At 42.0% G+C, this 16,757-nt stretch overlaps 1 protein-coding gene across 2 annotated transcripts in view; it reads left to right on the top strand.

Annotated features, from left to right (window-relative positions):
* Nucleotides 1–1,580: 1,580 nt before the first annotated feature.
* Nucleotides 1,581–16,757, top strand: part of fbln2 (fibulin 2) — a 67,473-nt gene continuing 52,296 nt past the window's right edge. For both annotated transcript variants that reach the window (XM_047584173.1, XM_047584172.1), the window contains exons 1-2: nucleotides 1,581–1,720; nucleotides 3,634–5,601. In XM_047584173.1, the coding sequence (XP_047440129.1) occupies nucleotides 3,738–5,601 (1,864 nt within the window). In that variant the 5' untranslated portion in view covers nucleotides 1,581–1,720; nucleotides 3,634–3,737. The remainder of the gene's footprint in view (nucleotides 1,721–3,633; nucleotides 5,602–16,757) is intronic.

Below are 16,757 nucleotides of genomic sequence, written 5' to 3'. Positions count from 1 at the left end.
AAATAAAAAGAAAAAAAAACACTCACTTTATGCTCGGGGAAAAAGCAAAGAACAGATCTTTAACATTAAAGATCTTATGAGAAAATAGACGGATTCACTTACTGACGTGAACGTACAAAAATTTATTTAAATAAGCAAATGATTCATAAATAAAATAAAACACCATTTGTCTCCATTTACCATTTAATTTTATTGATGCTTGTTTAATATTTGTTGACCAAATTCCACCTTTATCCCTTAAGGTGCACACACTTACTGTCCTTGGTTTGTCTATGTTTTGCATTATATTTAGTTACAATTCATACATCAACATTTTCAATTAAAATCAGATTCGGACGAGTATCATTAAGTTTAAAGTTTCAAATTTGCATTCTTTGATTTGAGTTACTTACTGTACCCACCATGTGGTCCAGAGTTAAAAGGAGGAAATACTGGACCACTTCCTGCTTTTATGGTCTCTGTGACCTCATCAGGTTCTTCACACTGATGCAGCACACTTTGTATCTTCAGTGTCTCCATAAGTTAGTTCTCTTATTTGTTTACAGTGAATAAATGTCTGACTATTTTAGTATTTAATGCTGATTCCCTGGTCCACATGAGTCCAGATTCTGATCCTGAATGACACTGTCAGTGCAATTTGTGTTTGCCTCATAATTTGAACCCAGCTGCTTTGACATGAACCCAAACCTTCTTCTCTAAAAAAAAAAAAAAAAGGAAATAAAATGCATCTTTTTTTTTCTTTTTTTTTAGATCAACCTGGTCAATACATAATTGTGGGACTTTTTGAGCTTAACATAGTTAACAAGTAACATAGCTGATCACATTTTGGCTGTTTTCAGGCCTAAAAACAACATGGCTGCCTATAACCAACCACCACATGGTATTTTTATGGAAAGTTTCTTCTAAACATATATTCAATTGCATAAATTGAAATCTAAAATTATTTATAAATATATTGTAGTAAAACCATTGACATGTGATAAATCCACACTTGACTCACACAGTACTTTATATTAAATAACTAAGAGGAGAAAGGAGACACCTTGGAGCAGGTCATGTGATTTGGATTTAACGCACTTCCTTGAGAGGTGTAACGTGTTTGTAATGCGCAACTTAGCTGGAATTTGTCATTTTCCATATAAAAAGAAGAGGAAGAAAAGAAATATCTGTCATGATTATCTCAACAAAGAGAAGATAATCTAAACAAATTATGAATAAGCTAATTTTATTATTGTTTAGCTAATTAGAAGGTGGTTGCTATTATTTAGTTAACATCTTAGTGATGTCTAGTCATTTTTTTTTATTAATAAGTGATTGTTTCCACAATAAATAATTATGGATTTTGTAAAGACACGATCATGAGGAACATAAAAACATTATGTGTTTTACTTTTAATAAAAAAATGTATGCAAGATATATCCCGTGGAATTCAAAAGTCCCCACTGTACAACTTCTGTCCATGATCCAAAGTTGAGCGAAAGTGGAATCGACCTGTGTGAGGCGGCTCCTGCCAGCAGAGCCTGCTCTTCATTATGCATCATGATGGGATTTCCTCCGGAGTCTCCAGCAGGGGAAAGTTTTCGTACCTCCCCCTCCGCCCGCCTACCTGGTCCCCTGGTCCCAGCAGCGCGTCGATGGTCAGGAGGTTCACACTAGTCGCGGCGCTCAGAGGAACCGGCAGCCGGCGGCTCTCCAGAACCATCGGTCCACACACGTCAAGGTAACGCATCGCTGCTTTTCTTAAACCGATAGGCAACAGAAACCTGCGCGCGTGCGTAAAAGTTACAATTTATTCCATGCGCTATGGACTTCATTAGTCTGTTAATGTGCGCGTCTGTTGCATGTTGTGTTGCCGTGTTTGGCTCTGCTTCTACTACCTGTGACTGCAGCCGTACAAGTTGAGCAACTTTTTCCAGTCATTAGTTGGAGAGATGACTTTTTCAACTTTTTTTTTTTTTTAAATATTTGTTGCAATTGAGAAATTAGTTCATCTTGAAAGAATTGTTGTAAAAGTCTGCAGAGCAACCTACATTTGTTTGCAACTCACGTCCTTGAGCTGAAAGCATTTAACTTACTAAAACCTGCTTGATCTGTTTCAGTAAGTAATCTGAGCTAATCGGTGCTCTAAAATGAGAATGCACTAAGCAAACGTTTTCCTTTCTTTCTGTTTTTGTCCGTGTTGGCAGAGCTGCGTGACATCAGGGACTGTTTAAAGATCATCTGTATGTGTGTGTATGTGAGAGAGGGTTGTGCGCGAGCATGTTCCTGTTTGGGTGCAGACATGGAAAGAAGGCAGGAATCTCCCTGTCTGTCACTTCTCTGGGAAACACCAGGCTGCCCTGACTGTTTGCTTTGCATTTTTCTGCAGCCCTTTGGGGGTTTTAGCCAGTCCCTTCCGACAGAACTGGTGAAACTGAGTCAGGTTCGTTGGGCTCCTTACTCTCGTACGCTTTTTCTGCTCGGGTACCTCGACTTTGTTGTCCTCAAGCCATTTTGCCACAACTGTGGAAATGTGCTTGGGGTCATGGTCCATTTGGCAGACCTCTTTGGTGAAAATGCTTTCATTTCCTGGATAATGCCTTGCAATGTTTCTTCGTGGTGCCATCTATTTTCTTGAAGTGCGCCGTTCCCTCTTGCAGAAAAGCACCCCAAAAACATGATGCTGACACCCCATGCTTCACGGTTTGGGTTCATTGGCATGCTAACTCCTCCCTTTTACCCATCAGTTCTTTTTTTGTGTTTCAGACCAGTGGAGATTTCTCCAAAAACTAAGATCTTTGTCCCAATGTGCTGCTGCTGCAAACCACAGGCTGACTTTTAATGGCAGTCTTGGAAAACGTCCTTGTTTCCTTGTGCCATATATGACTCAGATGAATTACACTGCGATTAACACATGATGAGGTAGCTGTCTTCTGATAGCAATATTTGTGTCAGACTTGCATGTTTAACGAATATCGCTCCCAAAACAGAGGAGCTTGACTTTTAGGTGTGTTTGCTTGCAGTGGTGTGCACAAAGGCTAAGGAAACTATGCCTAGAGTCATCGAATATGTACTTGGACCATCCAGAACTATTTTTATTGCATAGTTTTGCATAGAGGGGGTCTGGCTTTTTCTTGGCTTGTGTCAGTCGGTCGTATGTTTCAAAATCACTACAGGATTTTACTTTTTAAAGTGGGGCGTTAAGTGACTGTGGTGACATTTTGCCTGAAACTCTTTTTTCAAACGCGTGGTTTTGAATCACGAGCCAAAGGAGGCCTTTGGTCTCTACCCTCTTAATTACATCGATGAGTGTAATCTAAGTTAGGCAGTTAGCCTTCACGGGTGATTGCAACACAAAAACATTACAGCGTTTTCTTTTTTTCCAACAGAAATAATTGTAGAAATGTAGACGCTGGGCAGCTTCCAAGTTTCATCATGACAGAGTTTCATAATGATTCAAAACGCTGTACTCCAGCTGATGATAATGAGGGACATGTAGCCTTAATGTTAGAACGACTGGGGGGGTTGTAAAAATTGGACTCTCATGAGCTTGTTTTTTCCTTTTATTTAGCTTTTTGGCTACTTTTAGTGTTTTTTTTTTTTTTTTTGCTTACATTTTGAGAAGACTGTTTCCTTTCTCTTCTTTTCTTGCAGAGTAGAGCTGATTATCAGGACCAAAATGCACCAGAAGATAAACTAGAACCCCCGCGGTGCTACCTGTTCTCCTTTGATTGTCGTACATATATCCACCAGAAGCCATGGCTCGAGCTGAAGTAACCGGAGCACCACTGCTGAGATGTGCGCTGTTTTTTCTCTCCCTGCTGAGCGCCTGCTTGTGCCAGCGTGACTGCACCGGCGTGGACTGCCCCGTGCTGGACGGCTGCATTGAAGAAGTTCTGGAGAGCGGCGCCTGTTGCGCTTCGTGCTTACACAAAGGATGCATGTGCGAGGGCTACCAGTACTACGACTGCCTCAGTGCCGGATTCAAGGACGGAAAGGTCCCCGAGGGAGAGTCTTACTTCGTGGACTACGGCAGCACAGAGTGCTCCTGCCCCGCGGGAGGGGGCCCGATCATCTGCCACTTCATCAGCTGCCCCGACATGCCGCCCAACTGCATCGAGGAGTCGGAGCGCGCCGACGGCTGCATGCAGTGCGAACGCGTCGGGTGTGTTCACGGGGGGCAGAAGTACGAGGCGGGGCACTCCTTCCACGTTGACCCGTGCTCGGTCTGCCACTGCTCTAACGAAGGGGGGAAGCTGATGTGCTACACGTTACCCGACTGCGATCCCCAGAAAGCCCGTAAAACTGTGTTAACTCTGCCCACGGATGACGACCCGGGCAGCAGGCGTGAGAGCTACCCAGACAGCATCAACCAACAAAGCCGCATGGGTCAGTTCTCTCCACCGTACGACCTTCCTCCTAATGGGAACCTTCCTCTCTTCAAACCACATAAGGAGGAACCGGAAGACTACGATTATGTTCCGACTGACTTTCTAGAGACATATCCTGAGTCTTTTCCCACTCTGTCCTCCTCATCCTCCTCGAAAAAGGTTGTACCTTTATCCCGTGGCTCTGCCGGACCTGACAGAACCTCTGCGGTCCAGAGCTTTGGCACGCTAGGAAAGCTGGAGCTGAGAGAGAAGTACAGCGTCTACAACCATCCGGGAAACAGAGAGGAAGTGACGCAAAGTCCCCCGAGAGCAGAGCAGAGTACCGTCAAGCCACATGTGCTCACCACTGCGTCTTGGCAGCCGTCGCAGGATTTAACAGGTGCAGAAGGTGTCTCATTAAGTTATTCGACTCCACAAACGGATCCGGTGAATCCCTCGCACGCGCACGGGAGTTTGGGTGGAGTGACATTTCCGTCGAACGAAGGAATAGGCGGCGACGAACGCCCAGAGGATCAACACGCGCATTCAGGCGGCGTCATTCATCACCACAGAGGCGCCGAGAGTAAAGCACATCAAAACGCGTTCGACGGTGTGACACACACGGGTTCAGTCAGTCACATCGATGTTAATCACCCACTGGGAAACGCAGAGACGGGAACCAATCAGGAACAAGTGAAACTTCCACTGTATAGGCCGGAGATGCCACTTCAATCCCAGGAAAGTACAAATGATCAAAAAGAATTACACAGCCCAGCCACACTGGCTGATGAGGACAGTCTGGGTGATGAAATAGAAGACGGGGAGCAGGAAGAAATAGTGACTTTTCAAAGTGTCACGATCCCTGAAGGGGAGGATGTGCCATATGAGATCAAGTCAGCAGAGCAGGAGCGAAGACACGAGGAGTCAGAGGACGGAGGCACAACCAGCAGCTATGAAAAGACCACACCTGAGCCCAGCACGCCGTCTCTGAGGACGCCTGAGCTCCACACAACCCCCATGGTTCATCCCACCACCACCGCCGCCACCACCACCACTACCGCCACTACCACCACCACCACCACCACCACCACCACCCAGCCTCCACTGAGGGTCAAACAGGATGAGAGTCAGCCCAGCAGAAAGCCAGGTCAGAGGCTTTTCCCCCTTCACAGTGATCACAGAGAGGAAGTGAGGGAAGAGGACACGGAAAAAGAGGAGGAGAGGAAGCATCACCCTGTTTCACCCGATGAAGGTGAGTCAAAATGAGCTGATGGCTTTTGTGTTGTTTTTTGGAATGAGAGTAGAGTCTGTGTCAGAATACAAATGTTTTTTTTTTTTTTTTTTTTTTTGCTGTTCCCTCCGCGCACCTAAAATGGACTCGAGCCCCAGATGGCTTCTTGTGTTGCCTACTGGAATTTAATTAAGGAGTAAATTGATAACGACTCCCTTTTCATTCTTTCTATTAGCATCCTGAAATTCAGTTTTGTGGCCTCAGTATCATTTAATTTACTTGATGCTTTACTACTGGGAGGTGTATGGTGCTGTCAGTTCATGACGTTTTCTTTTCCTACATTTCTTTCATTTCTTACCACTCCCACCCTAAAATATTTACTACTCTCTATCAAGTATTTTTATTTAACCCTAAGTTCCATGACCCCGTAATGTTGTTTTCTTGCAATATGTTGTTGCTGTGAAAAGTTGTTTATCACTTTCATCCAGCTTTTCTTCAAAAAAACTAATTTTTAACTTATATATTTTACAAAAACTACAGTTTTTGTGTTACTAGCCCAAGCTTCCGTAAATGGGTCAAAGAGGACCCGCCTTCATTTCCTATGGAATTTGATGGAAACCACTGATTCCTATGAACTGTGACTGTGACTGTGACTGCAATATTACAGCAGCTATGCTCAAGACCATATTGACTCTGATTTGACATAAAAACGTCGCCTTGATCTCGAGTGAAAACCACATGCTTCTAAATCTCACGGAGATGCACCAGGATGCAGTTTGAACCAAATATGGTTCTTTGCCCCATAAAGGGTTAAGTAGCCTCACGCCTTGTGATCGATGATTTGCATCTTATTGACATTTACCCTTTTCAAGTTTTTTGCTCGTGCCAACATGGGAGTGCACAAATATGCTTCCTTTGTACAAAGCAGGTTATTCTTTTTTGCAACAATTTGAAACCAATGACACAATCTTAGCAGAATAGTCTTGACCAGGCATCTCCATGGCAATTTAAACCTGATGGTCCAGTGGTAATATGTTCACACTGACAGTAACTCTTGACAAGAGAACCATTTGACAAGACTCTAAAGCTGAACTTGCTCTCTAAAAGGCCGTTTTCTTTTTTCTTTTCACTTCTGCTACTTTGTTTGTGCTTTCTTCTTCTTCTAATTTTTCTTTTTGGTATTTTTTTTTTTTTTTTTTGCAGTGTTAAAATCATTTACTGCTGTTTTACTACAGCTTTAATCACTTCCCGACTTCCTAAAGTATAATTTAGAGTCGAGATCATAATCGTGGACTGTGCCAATGTTAATTGCCAGTTAAAGTATGAATGGTCAGCAGTAAAGTGGGCTACCCGTCTTTTCCAGTGCACAGACACACTGCTCCCACAGTTCCCGGGTCAGTGTCATCTGTCCGAATTTGGCACTTGCACTCTGTTGATGAATCAACAGTGGATAAAACAGCAGATGAGGCCGAGTGGGGGAACTAAGCACCGCTGGCTTCGCGTGAGTTGTGTGGAGTTGTGCTCTTTTCAACAACTGTACCTCAGAGGATTTTATGAACATGGAAAGACGGCGGAAAAGGGCCAGGTTGCACACACAGATGCACGGGTGCGCAGGAATGCGAGGAAGCTATTTTGGAAAGTTTTCCAACAGACATATTTCATGCAGAATTTGGGTCAGACCCGCGGTTCAGTATCTTCTGTTTCCACTGTATCGCTGCTACCTTTGTCTTTTGCGCTCAGCGGTTAACAAAGACTGGTTTTGGTATTTGTTATAAAATATTGACTTTAGCACCTCATAAATCACAACAAGAGCTTTAGCTGAGTCTCATTTCTGTAATGAAATCCAATATTTAGCCACTACTGAAATTTGTCTCCCTAATGTTTGTCTGTCCAAGGTTTGCAGGTACCACATTTGCCAGAATTATATCCACACGTGCGCTGTTTATGTGCAACTGCCAAAACATTTGACTACATCTCCTGAGCTTTGAAACGAACTCGAGCTGGGACTAAAATAATTTGACACTAAACATCTGTGAGTGCCAGTTCAACTTTTACTTCTGTCGTCTCGTTGCAGCCCCTGTTATTTGCGTGTCGTCTTCCTCATAATGTGAATGCACTGTGACCAAGTGAGCCGTCGGTGTCTGTGCTTTTGCAGCGCGCCGTGTCTCCTCATGCAGCGGACGTGTAAAGACCCTGAACAAACGCTTATTTATCCACTAAAAACCACTGTTATTTTAAGCGCTGCAGTGGAATATTAGGTTCTGCATTGTCTCAAATGGTGACAGCCGGTACGATTTTAGCTGGGAGGCTCGTTTTAATCTACTCACAAAAGCCGTAATAAAGCATTGCACTCCACCCCTTGCACAAACTCAACACTTGTTGTAACTGTATCCACTTAGAAACCCTGCTTAGGTCGACAGAAACGCTTCATTTCTTAATAGGGCTTTTATTGTGAAACATTTGCAGGCTTAGTATTTAGATCAGCAATAGAGCTCAGTGAGACCTTGGAAATAGTTATAACCTTTATTCTTTATTAGGATCCCCATTAGCTTCCACCAAGTGGTCGCTAGTCTTCCTGGGGTCCACACACATTCAGTTATACTATATAACTAAAACGCATAAAATATAATAATTCAACAAAGTGAAGTCACTCTGAGTATAGATCCAAGTTAATGCACTTACTTTCCATATATTTATCTATATAAGACTATTTGGTTTGGACATGTTCCAAGCCAAAGAAGCTCTATAATGTACATTATTTTTGTGGTCTTGTCACCACCACATGTAAACACACCTGTGCTCACGTGTCGAATGTTATGTTCATGACAAAAATCCTTACATTTTTATCTGTTCATGACTAAAGTAGCGATGACGTTCCATTTGACTTTATGCATGAACATCAAAAGACAATATTTTTAATTTATCCGCCATATTTAGCCACTTACGTTAGCACAGAAAGAACCATGGAGAACTAATCGCGCTGCTCTGTTCTGTGCAGTTTGTTTTTTGTTTTTGTTTTTCTCCAGAATGCATTTGGCAGCGTCTTTTAGGTTTATGTCCGTTATTGGAGACCCGGCTTTTAGTTACCATCGCGTTCTTTATTTCAGGAAGTACTGTTAATTACTACGGCCAGTGCAGCTTAAAGTGGAACTGATGCAATCAAACACGTCGTTAGGGGTGAAATCAGTGGTCAATGCCGAATTAAGTGGAACCTTTTTTTGTCTGTTGATTTGTTTATTTACCTACACAGCTATTTTTACCAAAGCTCCCTCTATCCCAGAGCCCAGCTTTTCTGTTGTAGTGTCTTTGAGACATATTTAACTGTACAAGTGCCAAACACTTGTACAGTGCCTTTTGATTAGCCTCACTTCTCCCGTGTTTCACTTAAAGGGCTTTGGTTTGCATTTAATTTATGTACGAACCTTGGCGTCACTGAAAATGAGAATAATCCTTAAATGATTTCTAAAGTTTTAAACCATTTTTATTTATGTTTTTGTCCTTCATGCTATACAGCCCGTGCAGACCGGCGCTCCCCTTCCTTATTATTGTGGACGCCGAAGCCAGGCCGTATGTCATGTGCACAAGGAAGGAGTGGAGACACCCGTAGTTTCCCACATAACAAGAGCATAAAAAATAAAGGGTTCGGGGGGAACAGGAGTCAACCGCTCCTCCCGTGGTGAACGTCTTTTCACATCCATCCCTCACCCGGCTCTCAAGGCTCCAGCTCCCCCACGGGGGACTGCGTAATAAATCCTCTCTGGCCTTCAGCCATCAGACGCTCGGATGCAAGTTTTCATGTGAACGAAAACTACAAAACTAAACATTGCTTTGTTTTTTTTGTTTGTTTTTTACCATCCTGCCGTGTGTGTGGTATCCATCAAACAGTGTGGACAGTATTGTAGTCATATAAATCACCAAAAACACCAAGTGGAGTAAAAGATAACACCTTTCTAACATTTTTAAAATAAAGTTCTAATTAAAAACGAAATAGAAGAACTGGCAGCCTCCACTTTGGTTGGCCATGTGTATCGATAACAGCGAGTAAACAAGGCCGAAAGTGTCTTAACTGCAACTCCACCAAATATGATGCGATTGAATGAAGTCATATTAGTACGAGGAGGAGGCCTCTCCAGTGGCCACATTCTAACAAGGTGCTGTTTGAGTTGTTAGAACAGATACAGCCTGGCCCCGCTAAAGGGAACTTCATTAATCTTTTGTTGAGATAATGTAATTACACAATCACTGTGCACAAATGTGATTTATTCTTGGTCCATTTGCATGGCCATGCATCACTATAAGGAGGCCCTGCGTGCAGTGGACTGGCTGCTGGATCACAATCTCATCTGATCCCAACAAAGTTTTTTTTTTTTTTTTTTTCTTCAAAAAAGATAAATTGCCGCGTCCTCTACAGCACATGCATAAGCCGAGGAGAAGTTATCTGTCGTAGTGGCGCGGAGCTCTCACTCCAGATAAAGTGCTTTCTCCAGATAGCTCCGGAGTACAAACAGGTGGCTGCCTTAAATCTTCTAGTGGAGATAGAAGGAGGGTCCGGGCGGGGCCCCTCTCTCCGGGCTGCTGATAATTAAGTTTATCAGTGGTGACGGCACATCGTCTCAGGATAGCACCAGCAAAGTATGCGGGATTTGGCAGCTCTTTGTGGTAATCTCTCGCAGATAATGAGCAGAGCAAACGTTGCCTTTCATCTGCTGGAAAAGACGTTGTGACGTTTTGGCATTTGCAACATTTTCGTGACATTTTCTGCGAGTCCCACTGAAATGTAAGGGACAAAGAGAATAGCCTTTATGCTTTAGTGCAGACCTGGGCATTTTATGGCCCGTGGGCCACACACGGCCCTTTGGGCGTCCCTGTCTGGCCCGCGGTACGTCAGTCATAAGCAAATGAACAAGTATTTATGCTGTGCATGCAATACGACTGTGTTGCTTTTGTTTTGAAAAGTCATGATGCATTATTTACAATTTATAATCTATTATATTTATAATCTGCGTTGGTTAATTCTTCGAAAAGGATGATTGAGCTATTAAGCATTTATTGAGATTTATTGAGATACAGAAAATGATTCATGTAGCTACATGGTCCCTCCTTGGTGAACCGAAGCTTTCCAAAGTTTCCAACATCCCAACACGTTATATCCAAAACTACAGATCCGTTGTGTTTTATTTTCCTTTTCAACCTACACCAAAATTCATAAATTTAAATAAATGTTAACATGATATTGTTATACTTCTGATCACCAGTAGCAGCTTATCAACATATGTAATTTAGGGAGAAATTAATGGGAGAAAATTAATATTGAGCAGAATTAAGTTCAAGTTACCGTTTGCTCCAACACAGTTCAGATTTTTCATGTGGTCACCTGTAGAAAATAATTGCCCAGCCCTGCCGTAGTGGATTCTACCATACATTAATCGTGCCATTATTTTGACATGAAGAAAAATGGAAGATAATTCACGATAATGATGTAGGTGCAAAGCTCTGAGACCCTATTCAGTCCCCAGGGGAAATTCAAAACGCACACTGCAATATTAGCATAAGAGAGGCTAACAGTGTCTGTCTATCATTGGCAGATTTACATGGCAGTTGCAAGTTTGTAATAAAAATATATATATATTTTAACCTGTGTATTATTTTTAAAGCTTAATATTGAATGCAAAATGGTAACAATAATGTATATTTACAAATAACACTAGGCCGAGTTTAATATAGAACACATATATAAGTAAGGAGGCCTCTACTTAATCTCTCCATCATTTCGGGGTCCTTGGCCTGAAAAACGTTGAAGACCCCTGGTTTAAATGACAGACAACCCATTTTTTTCCTGCGGTCTTTAATCAGCCTTTTTAGTCATTATTTGTGTCCCAGGTTCTACGTGACTGTCGCCTTTTGTTAAAGAAAATAAGGCATTTGTCGCCAGTCATTTTCACAGTGCCACAGTTACAGACCAACATTAGACATTCTGCCAGCACAGATGCAGTGGCCGGTGAATCCAAACGTTATCTGTCAGAAGCTGCTTCACCCTCTCAGTCTCTGACTCAGGTGATTCAGTCCTGAAGTGGCCTTTCAAAGGTTACTGTCAAGATAAATCAGATGCGATGACGTGAGCCGTTTGAGTGGCTCGGATCACATCTGTTCACAGGTGGCAAAAGTATTCACATCCTGTAAAAATACTCTCGGAGAAGTACTCCTTTACTCAAGTAAAAGTAATAAAGTACAGGCTTTGAAATGAAATATTGATGTTGATTAATGAAATAACACGACCGTTGATAATTTTGCAAAATAGGTTCTGACAGAATAATCTGCACTGAACTGACTAGAGGTCTTGCATCTGGATCATTTTTAACATTTTTAACTTTGGTTTGAATTTCTCTCTTTTGTTGAAGCTTGTGTGTTTAAGGTTAAGACACACCGCATCCGCCTTGAATCATTCTTGGAGCCGGGAGCCATGGAACTGTTCCCTTAAATCTCTGCGCTCCAGGCTCCATGCTGCTGCTTGTTCTCTAATTCTGCACTCACTCGACACCTTTCCACGGTTAACTGTCCCTCCTCTTCTTTTGTTGACTTTTCGTCTTCTTCTTCCTGGACTTTCCCTCTCTGGTCCGACGCTCTAGTCATGTCCGATCATGTCTTTTACTTCACGTCATACGCGGAGGTTAAAAAAGCAACAAGTCTGTTATTCCAATGTATTCCAATTCCAATGAGTGGAAAGAAGTGATATTTTTTTGTACAAATGTAGGGAGTTAAGGCAAAAAAGAAATACTCTCGTAAAGTACAGATACAAAAAGCACATTAAGTATTTGTACTTGATTACTTCCAACCTCTGCATCTGTTACATGTCGACTGTCGACTGGCATTTTTGATGCACTGTGTCATTTTCTATCAGACATGTACAGTGACTATAATAATAAACTCTATGGTGATTGGTCTGACACACCAAATAATATAATGGATGACTACAATTTCTAATCTAGCAAGATAATAACATTGGTTATTTCACCATATGCAGAGGAATGGTCTTGGTTTTGTAAATGGATTTGTATAGACCCCTTCATGGTTTGTAAACAGTGTGACGTTTTATGAGGGGCGTGGCTTAACTGGATGCCAAACATCTCAAACACTTGTAAACGGCGGTTAGCATATTTCAAAGGACTGTTTTGGCAAGAACGGACAAGGAAAACGCATGTTTTAGAGAATATATTAATACACTCACTCTCCGAGACCGTGAGAGTTATTTTAAAAAGTTGACTGTGTCTGATGGGACTGTGTTCCCTGACCCCTACACTCTCACTCACTGGATGGACGATTTGACCAAAGGAGGACACGAAGTCTGGTCTGTCTTTATCAAGTGAAGCCTTTCCTACAAAGATATTACAAGAACTAAGTGGAACCACTGTGGAGAGTGAAGTAGTAGAGGAATGGTCTTGGACTTCTGTTTGAACACCGCTGAAAAATACAGCTAATGTTGCGTTAGCTAGCGGTTAGCATTAGCAGGAACATGTAACAAGAATGCCCAAATAATAAATCTGATTGATTGTCAATCATTGTTAATTGCCAAAGTTCAACCAAAGTTGTCTACGACTAACAGTGCCTGGTATGGGATAAAACTTCAAGTCAGTACTTTTGATTTTTCGGTTTTAGCCCTAAAAAACACAGCATGATGACATTTTTATAGTTGTGTCTCAAGCTTCCCTCGATTTGCCTCCAGTTAACATCGTGACGTCACACTGACGTAGACCATGAAGTCTATTTCTATTGCGCTTTTCTACTTATTGCTATTCAAAGCACCAACTCAGGTAAATCAGGGTTCAGCGTCTTGCTCAAGGGCACTGCAGCATTTGATCCATGTTCCAGAGACCGAGTCCAAGACCAAGTGTTGACTGCATAGAAATAGAATAAGGCTTTATTATGTGTAAAGTTTCTGTACAAGACAGGCAATGGACAGAAATAGACAAGAAAAAGCAAAACCAGGAAACAAAATTACATGTAACATTATGATTACCTGAGGGAAGATGGCAGGTGATGGGTAAATTGGAAGCAGCTGAGGCGGTCAGTGACTGGAACAAGGAGGGAGGTCTGAGGAGGATGGATGAGGTGTGACAAAAGCCAGGGTGAAAAAAGAAAATCGGCTTAGATGGGAACTGTGAAAATCCTAGTGCAGGTGTAGAACATTTCATTCTACAAGAATGCAACATATCACTGCCCCCGAAAATATCGAGTGGAAGAAAACGGTTCCGGTCGCTAAACTGAAAGAAAAGTTTATTGCTGTGAGGAAAAGAAGCAGCCAGATATTTATTATATCGCCATACACAGCTCTGATTTGTAAATTGGATCTTCAGTTTGAGAAAAAGACCCCTCCTTTCAGAAACATTGGTCAGAGTGTTCGTTCCAGTCGTAGACCTTGCATTGGCAAACTTGGCGCTATGTTCCCGGGGGTACGGGTGGTGCCATCTTGTGAGTTTGAAACCAGAGTCTGCGCAATTTGGTCCAAGACCTACAAAGAAACGTTGGATTATACGCTGCAGTGATTTATGCATTTATTTTACAGCCCTTCGGACCACAACTGGTAGTCATCATGAGGTCACATCCTGTTCCTTTTGCCTCAAATTTCTAACTTAAATGAAACTTAACTGACAATTGAACATGCATCAGCATTATATTAACTACGTAAATGAAACCATCCTTGAAAAGAAAAAAAAAAAGGTTTCCGACATGTACTTTAGTGTTTTAGTTTGGCCCCAGTACTTGCTCTGGCTTCACTTTTGAGGAGCTTTTCTGCCGTCCATCTTTATACAGTGTATGGTTCCAATAAACACAAGTGCAGAAGTAAATGTTGAGTCAACAACCACTGGGTTTTACTTCATTACGGCCATCTGCTATGGGGCTGTACGTTGCACAAACACAGATTTTCACACATTTAAAATAAAATAAACTGCAAAGAAAAGAAACTCCAAAGAAAACACCCTACTTTTATTCTCCATTGCAAAAACCAACATGTGTTTTCTTCACCGCGAGTCCCCATGGACACCTGAGTGCCTCTGTGCTCCAGATTCAAGGTCCCAGACGGTCCCCGGAGACGAACCTCAATCAGGATGCCAGTCACGCCGCTGAGCCCTGACAGATAGGACGGTCATGGAACATGCTTCCCACAATCTGGACCACTCGTTGCTGACAAAACGCATTCTCTCATCATCATTTCCGTGGGATCTTTTTTTTTTTTTTTTTCAACTTCACGAGCCGAGCTCTCTCAGACCTGCTGTGAAGTAGGCCGTTCAGAAAATGCGAGACAAAAGGTTCCATCTGTTCAAAAGTAAGCACACACACTGCTTCCTCTTGGATTTACAGCAGTACAAAAGCAAACGCTAAGCATGTAAGCTTTGGAAAAATGGGACTTTGATCAGAACATATGGACCTTATCCAAGAGGCCGAGTGTGTGCTCAGAGCTTAAAGGACACCTTTTAATGTCTGGATTGCTGATAGAAATGATTTCCCTCTTCAAAGACATTATCATGGAACACATCCAATTGAGTTGTGCGTGATGACTGAACTGGATGGAATAATGTACCATATGTGACGTGACTGGTTAAATGAACATTTGTCTTACCTCACATCACTTATACTGTAGTTGTGTCATGTTGAAGCCTGTACCTCATACATTAAAACACATGAAGAACATGGATCAGATGTAGTATGTCCTGTAGAACAGAGGTCTTCAACAGTTTTCAGGCCAAGAACGCCAAAACTGATGGAGAGATTAAGTAGGAACAACCCACCATATTCCATGGTACCATATACCTACCATATATACCTATATGTGTTCTATATTAAACTCGGCCTAATGCCATTTATAAATATACGTTATTATTGTCAGTTTGCATTCATTATTAAGCTATTCAAATAACACACTGGTTCAAATTTCAAACATGGTCAACAGTTGGGTAACCGTGCAACTGCCATAAACATGCATACCTTTACCTTTAAACACAGCTAAATGTAGTAGGGACAGTAAATCACCAGGACATTTTGGCCTCAGTAGTCGGCTGATGTTAGCGAGCTGCACTGTTAGGTTCTCTCCTGCTAATTTGCCTCTGGGATTTCACCTGGGGACTGGATGGGCTCTCGGCCATTTGCGAACAGGAGCCAGACAGAGTTGGCGTGTAATATGCAGCCTCTTGATTGGCCCATTAGCGTTTGGGGCGGGGCCTACTGTGTACAGGAAGCTTAGATTGACAGGTCTCAGCTAGTGTGGGGCTCTGTGTTGCTGACCGAGTGAATTTCTGACTGATAACGGGGACTGGGGACTAAAAAAAAATATATGAAAAATCTCAAAACAACCAAAGATATTGCAACCGCCCTGCAGTTCATTAAGTTTTATTGAATTTGAACCACTTGTTAAAATAAGACCAGTTCCCTTCCTGACTAGATCTGGCAACTTCAAGACAATTTTTAGGAGCTATTCTTCCTAACATGTCCCTCAAAATATTCCTGAAAGGTTTCATTGTTCCTAGGCTACAGAGTTTTGGTCATTATGAATGCTCACACAACTTAAATACCTCTTAAATTCCAACCTTTATTTTCTCTTTAAAAAAAAAAATATTATTCAAAAAGGCAAAAGAACACTTATTTTATTTATTGGACTGTGCGAGCATGTGTCCCTATGGATCAGTGTGGAAAACTTAAGACACTTCCAACAATTTATTATGATCATCAAATAAGGGATTGTGGTCTCGTAGCTTTAGATGTAATACGCTATTTTGACTTCTTTCTAACAATGTTAGTGCCAAATACAATTTAAAGCAATATTTACCAGTCCAGATATGCTGCTAATGTCTTGGTGCTACGCCTCATGAGCTCAGCAGCATTCTGTATCAGTTTGTGAGCAAGTCAGTCATAGAGAACGGTCAAAAGGAGCATCTTTCAACGTGACATAAACAAAAAGTCAATAACTGCGGTCAGTCTTGTAGAGAAAGTGAGCGTTGCTTTGACACAGCTCTATGTAGTTAGGAAAGCTCCTCTGGTTTATATCTCTGTCTGTCCCTGCACAGCCCAGACATTTGTCTCACGGTGCCTCTGTCTCCTCTAGGTATAAAATGTAGAATCATTATACTGAAGTCACCTTTAAATACTTGCAAATTACTATTTTCCATTGCAAACATCAACAACAG

Source organism: Mugil cephalus, chromosome 4, assembly GCF_022458985.1.
Source record: "Mugil cephalus isolate CIBA_MC_2020 chromosome 4, CIBA_Mcephalus_1.1, whole genome shotgun sequence".
NCBI lineage: Eukaryota > Metazoa > Chordata > Actinopteri > Mugiliformes > Mugilidae > Mugil > Mugil cephalus.
The sequence above is the reverse complement of the archived record's forward strand: the minus strand, read 5'-3'. Positions and strand labels throughout refer to the sequence as shown.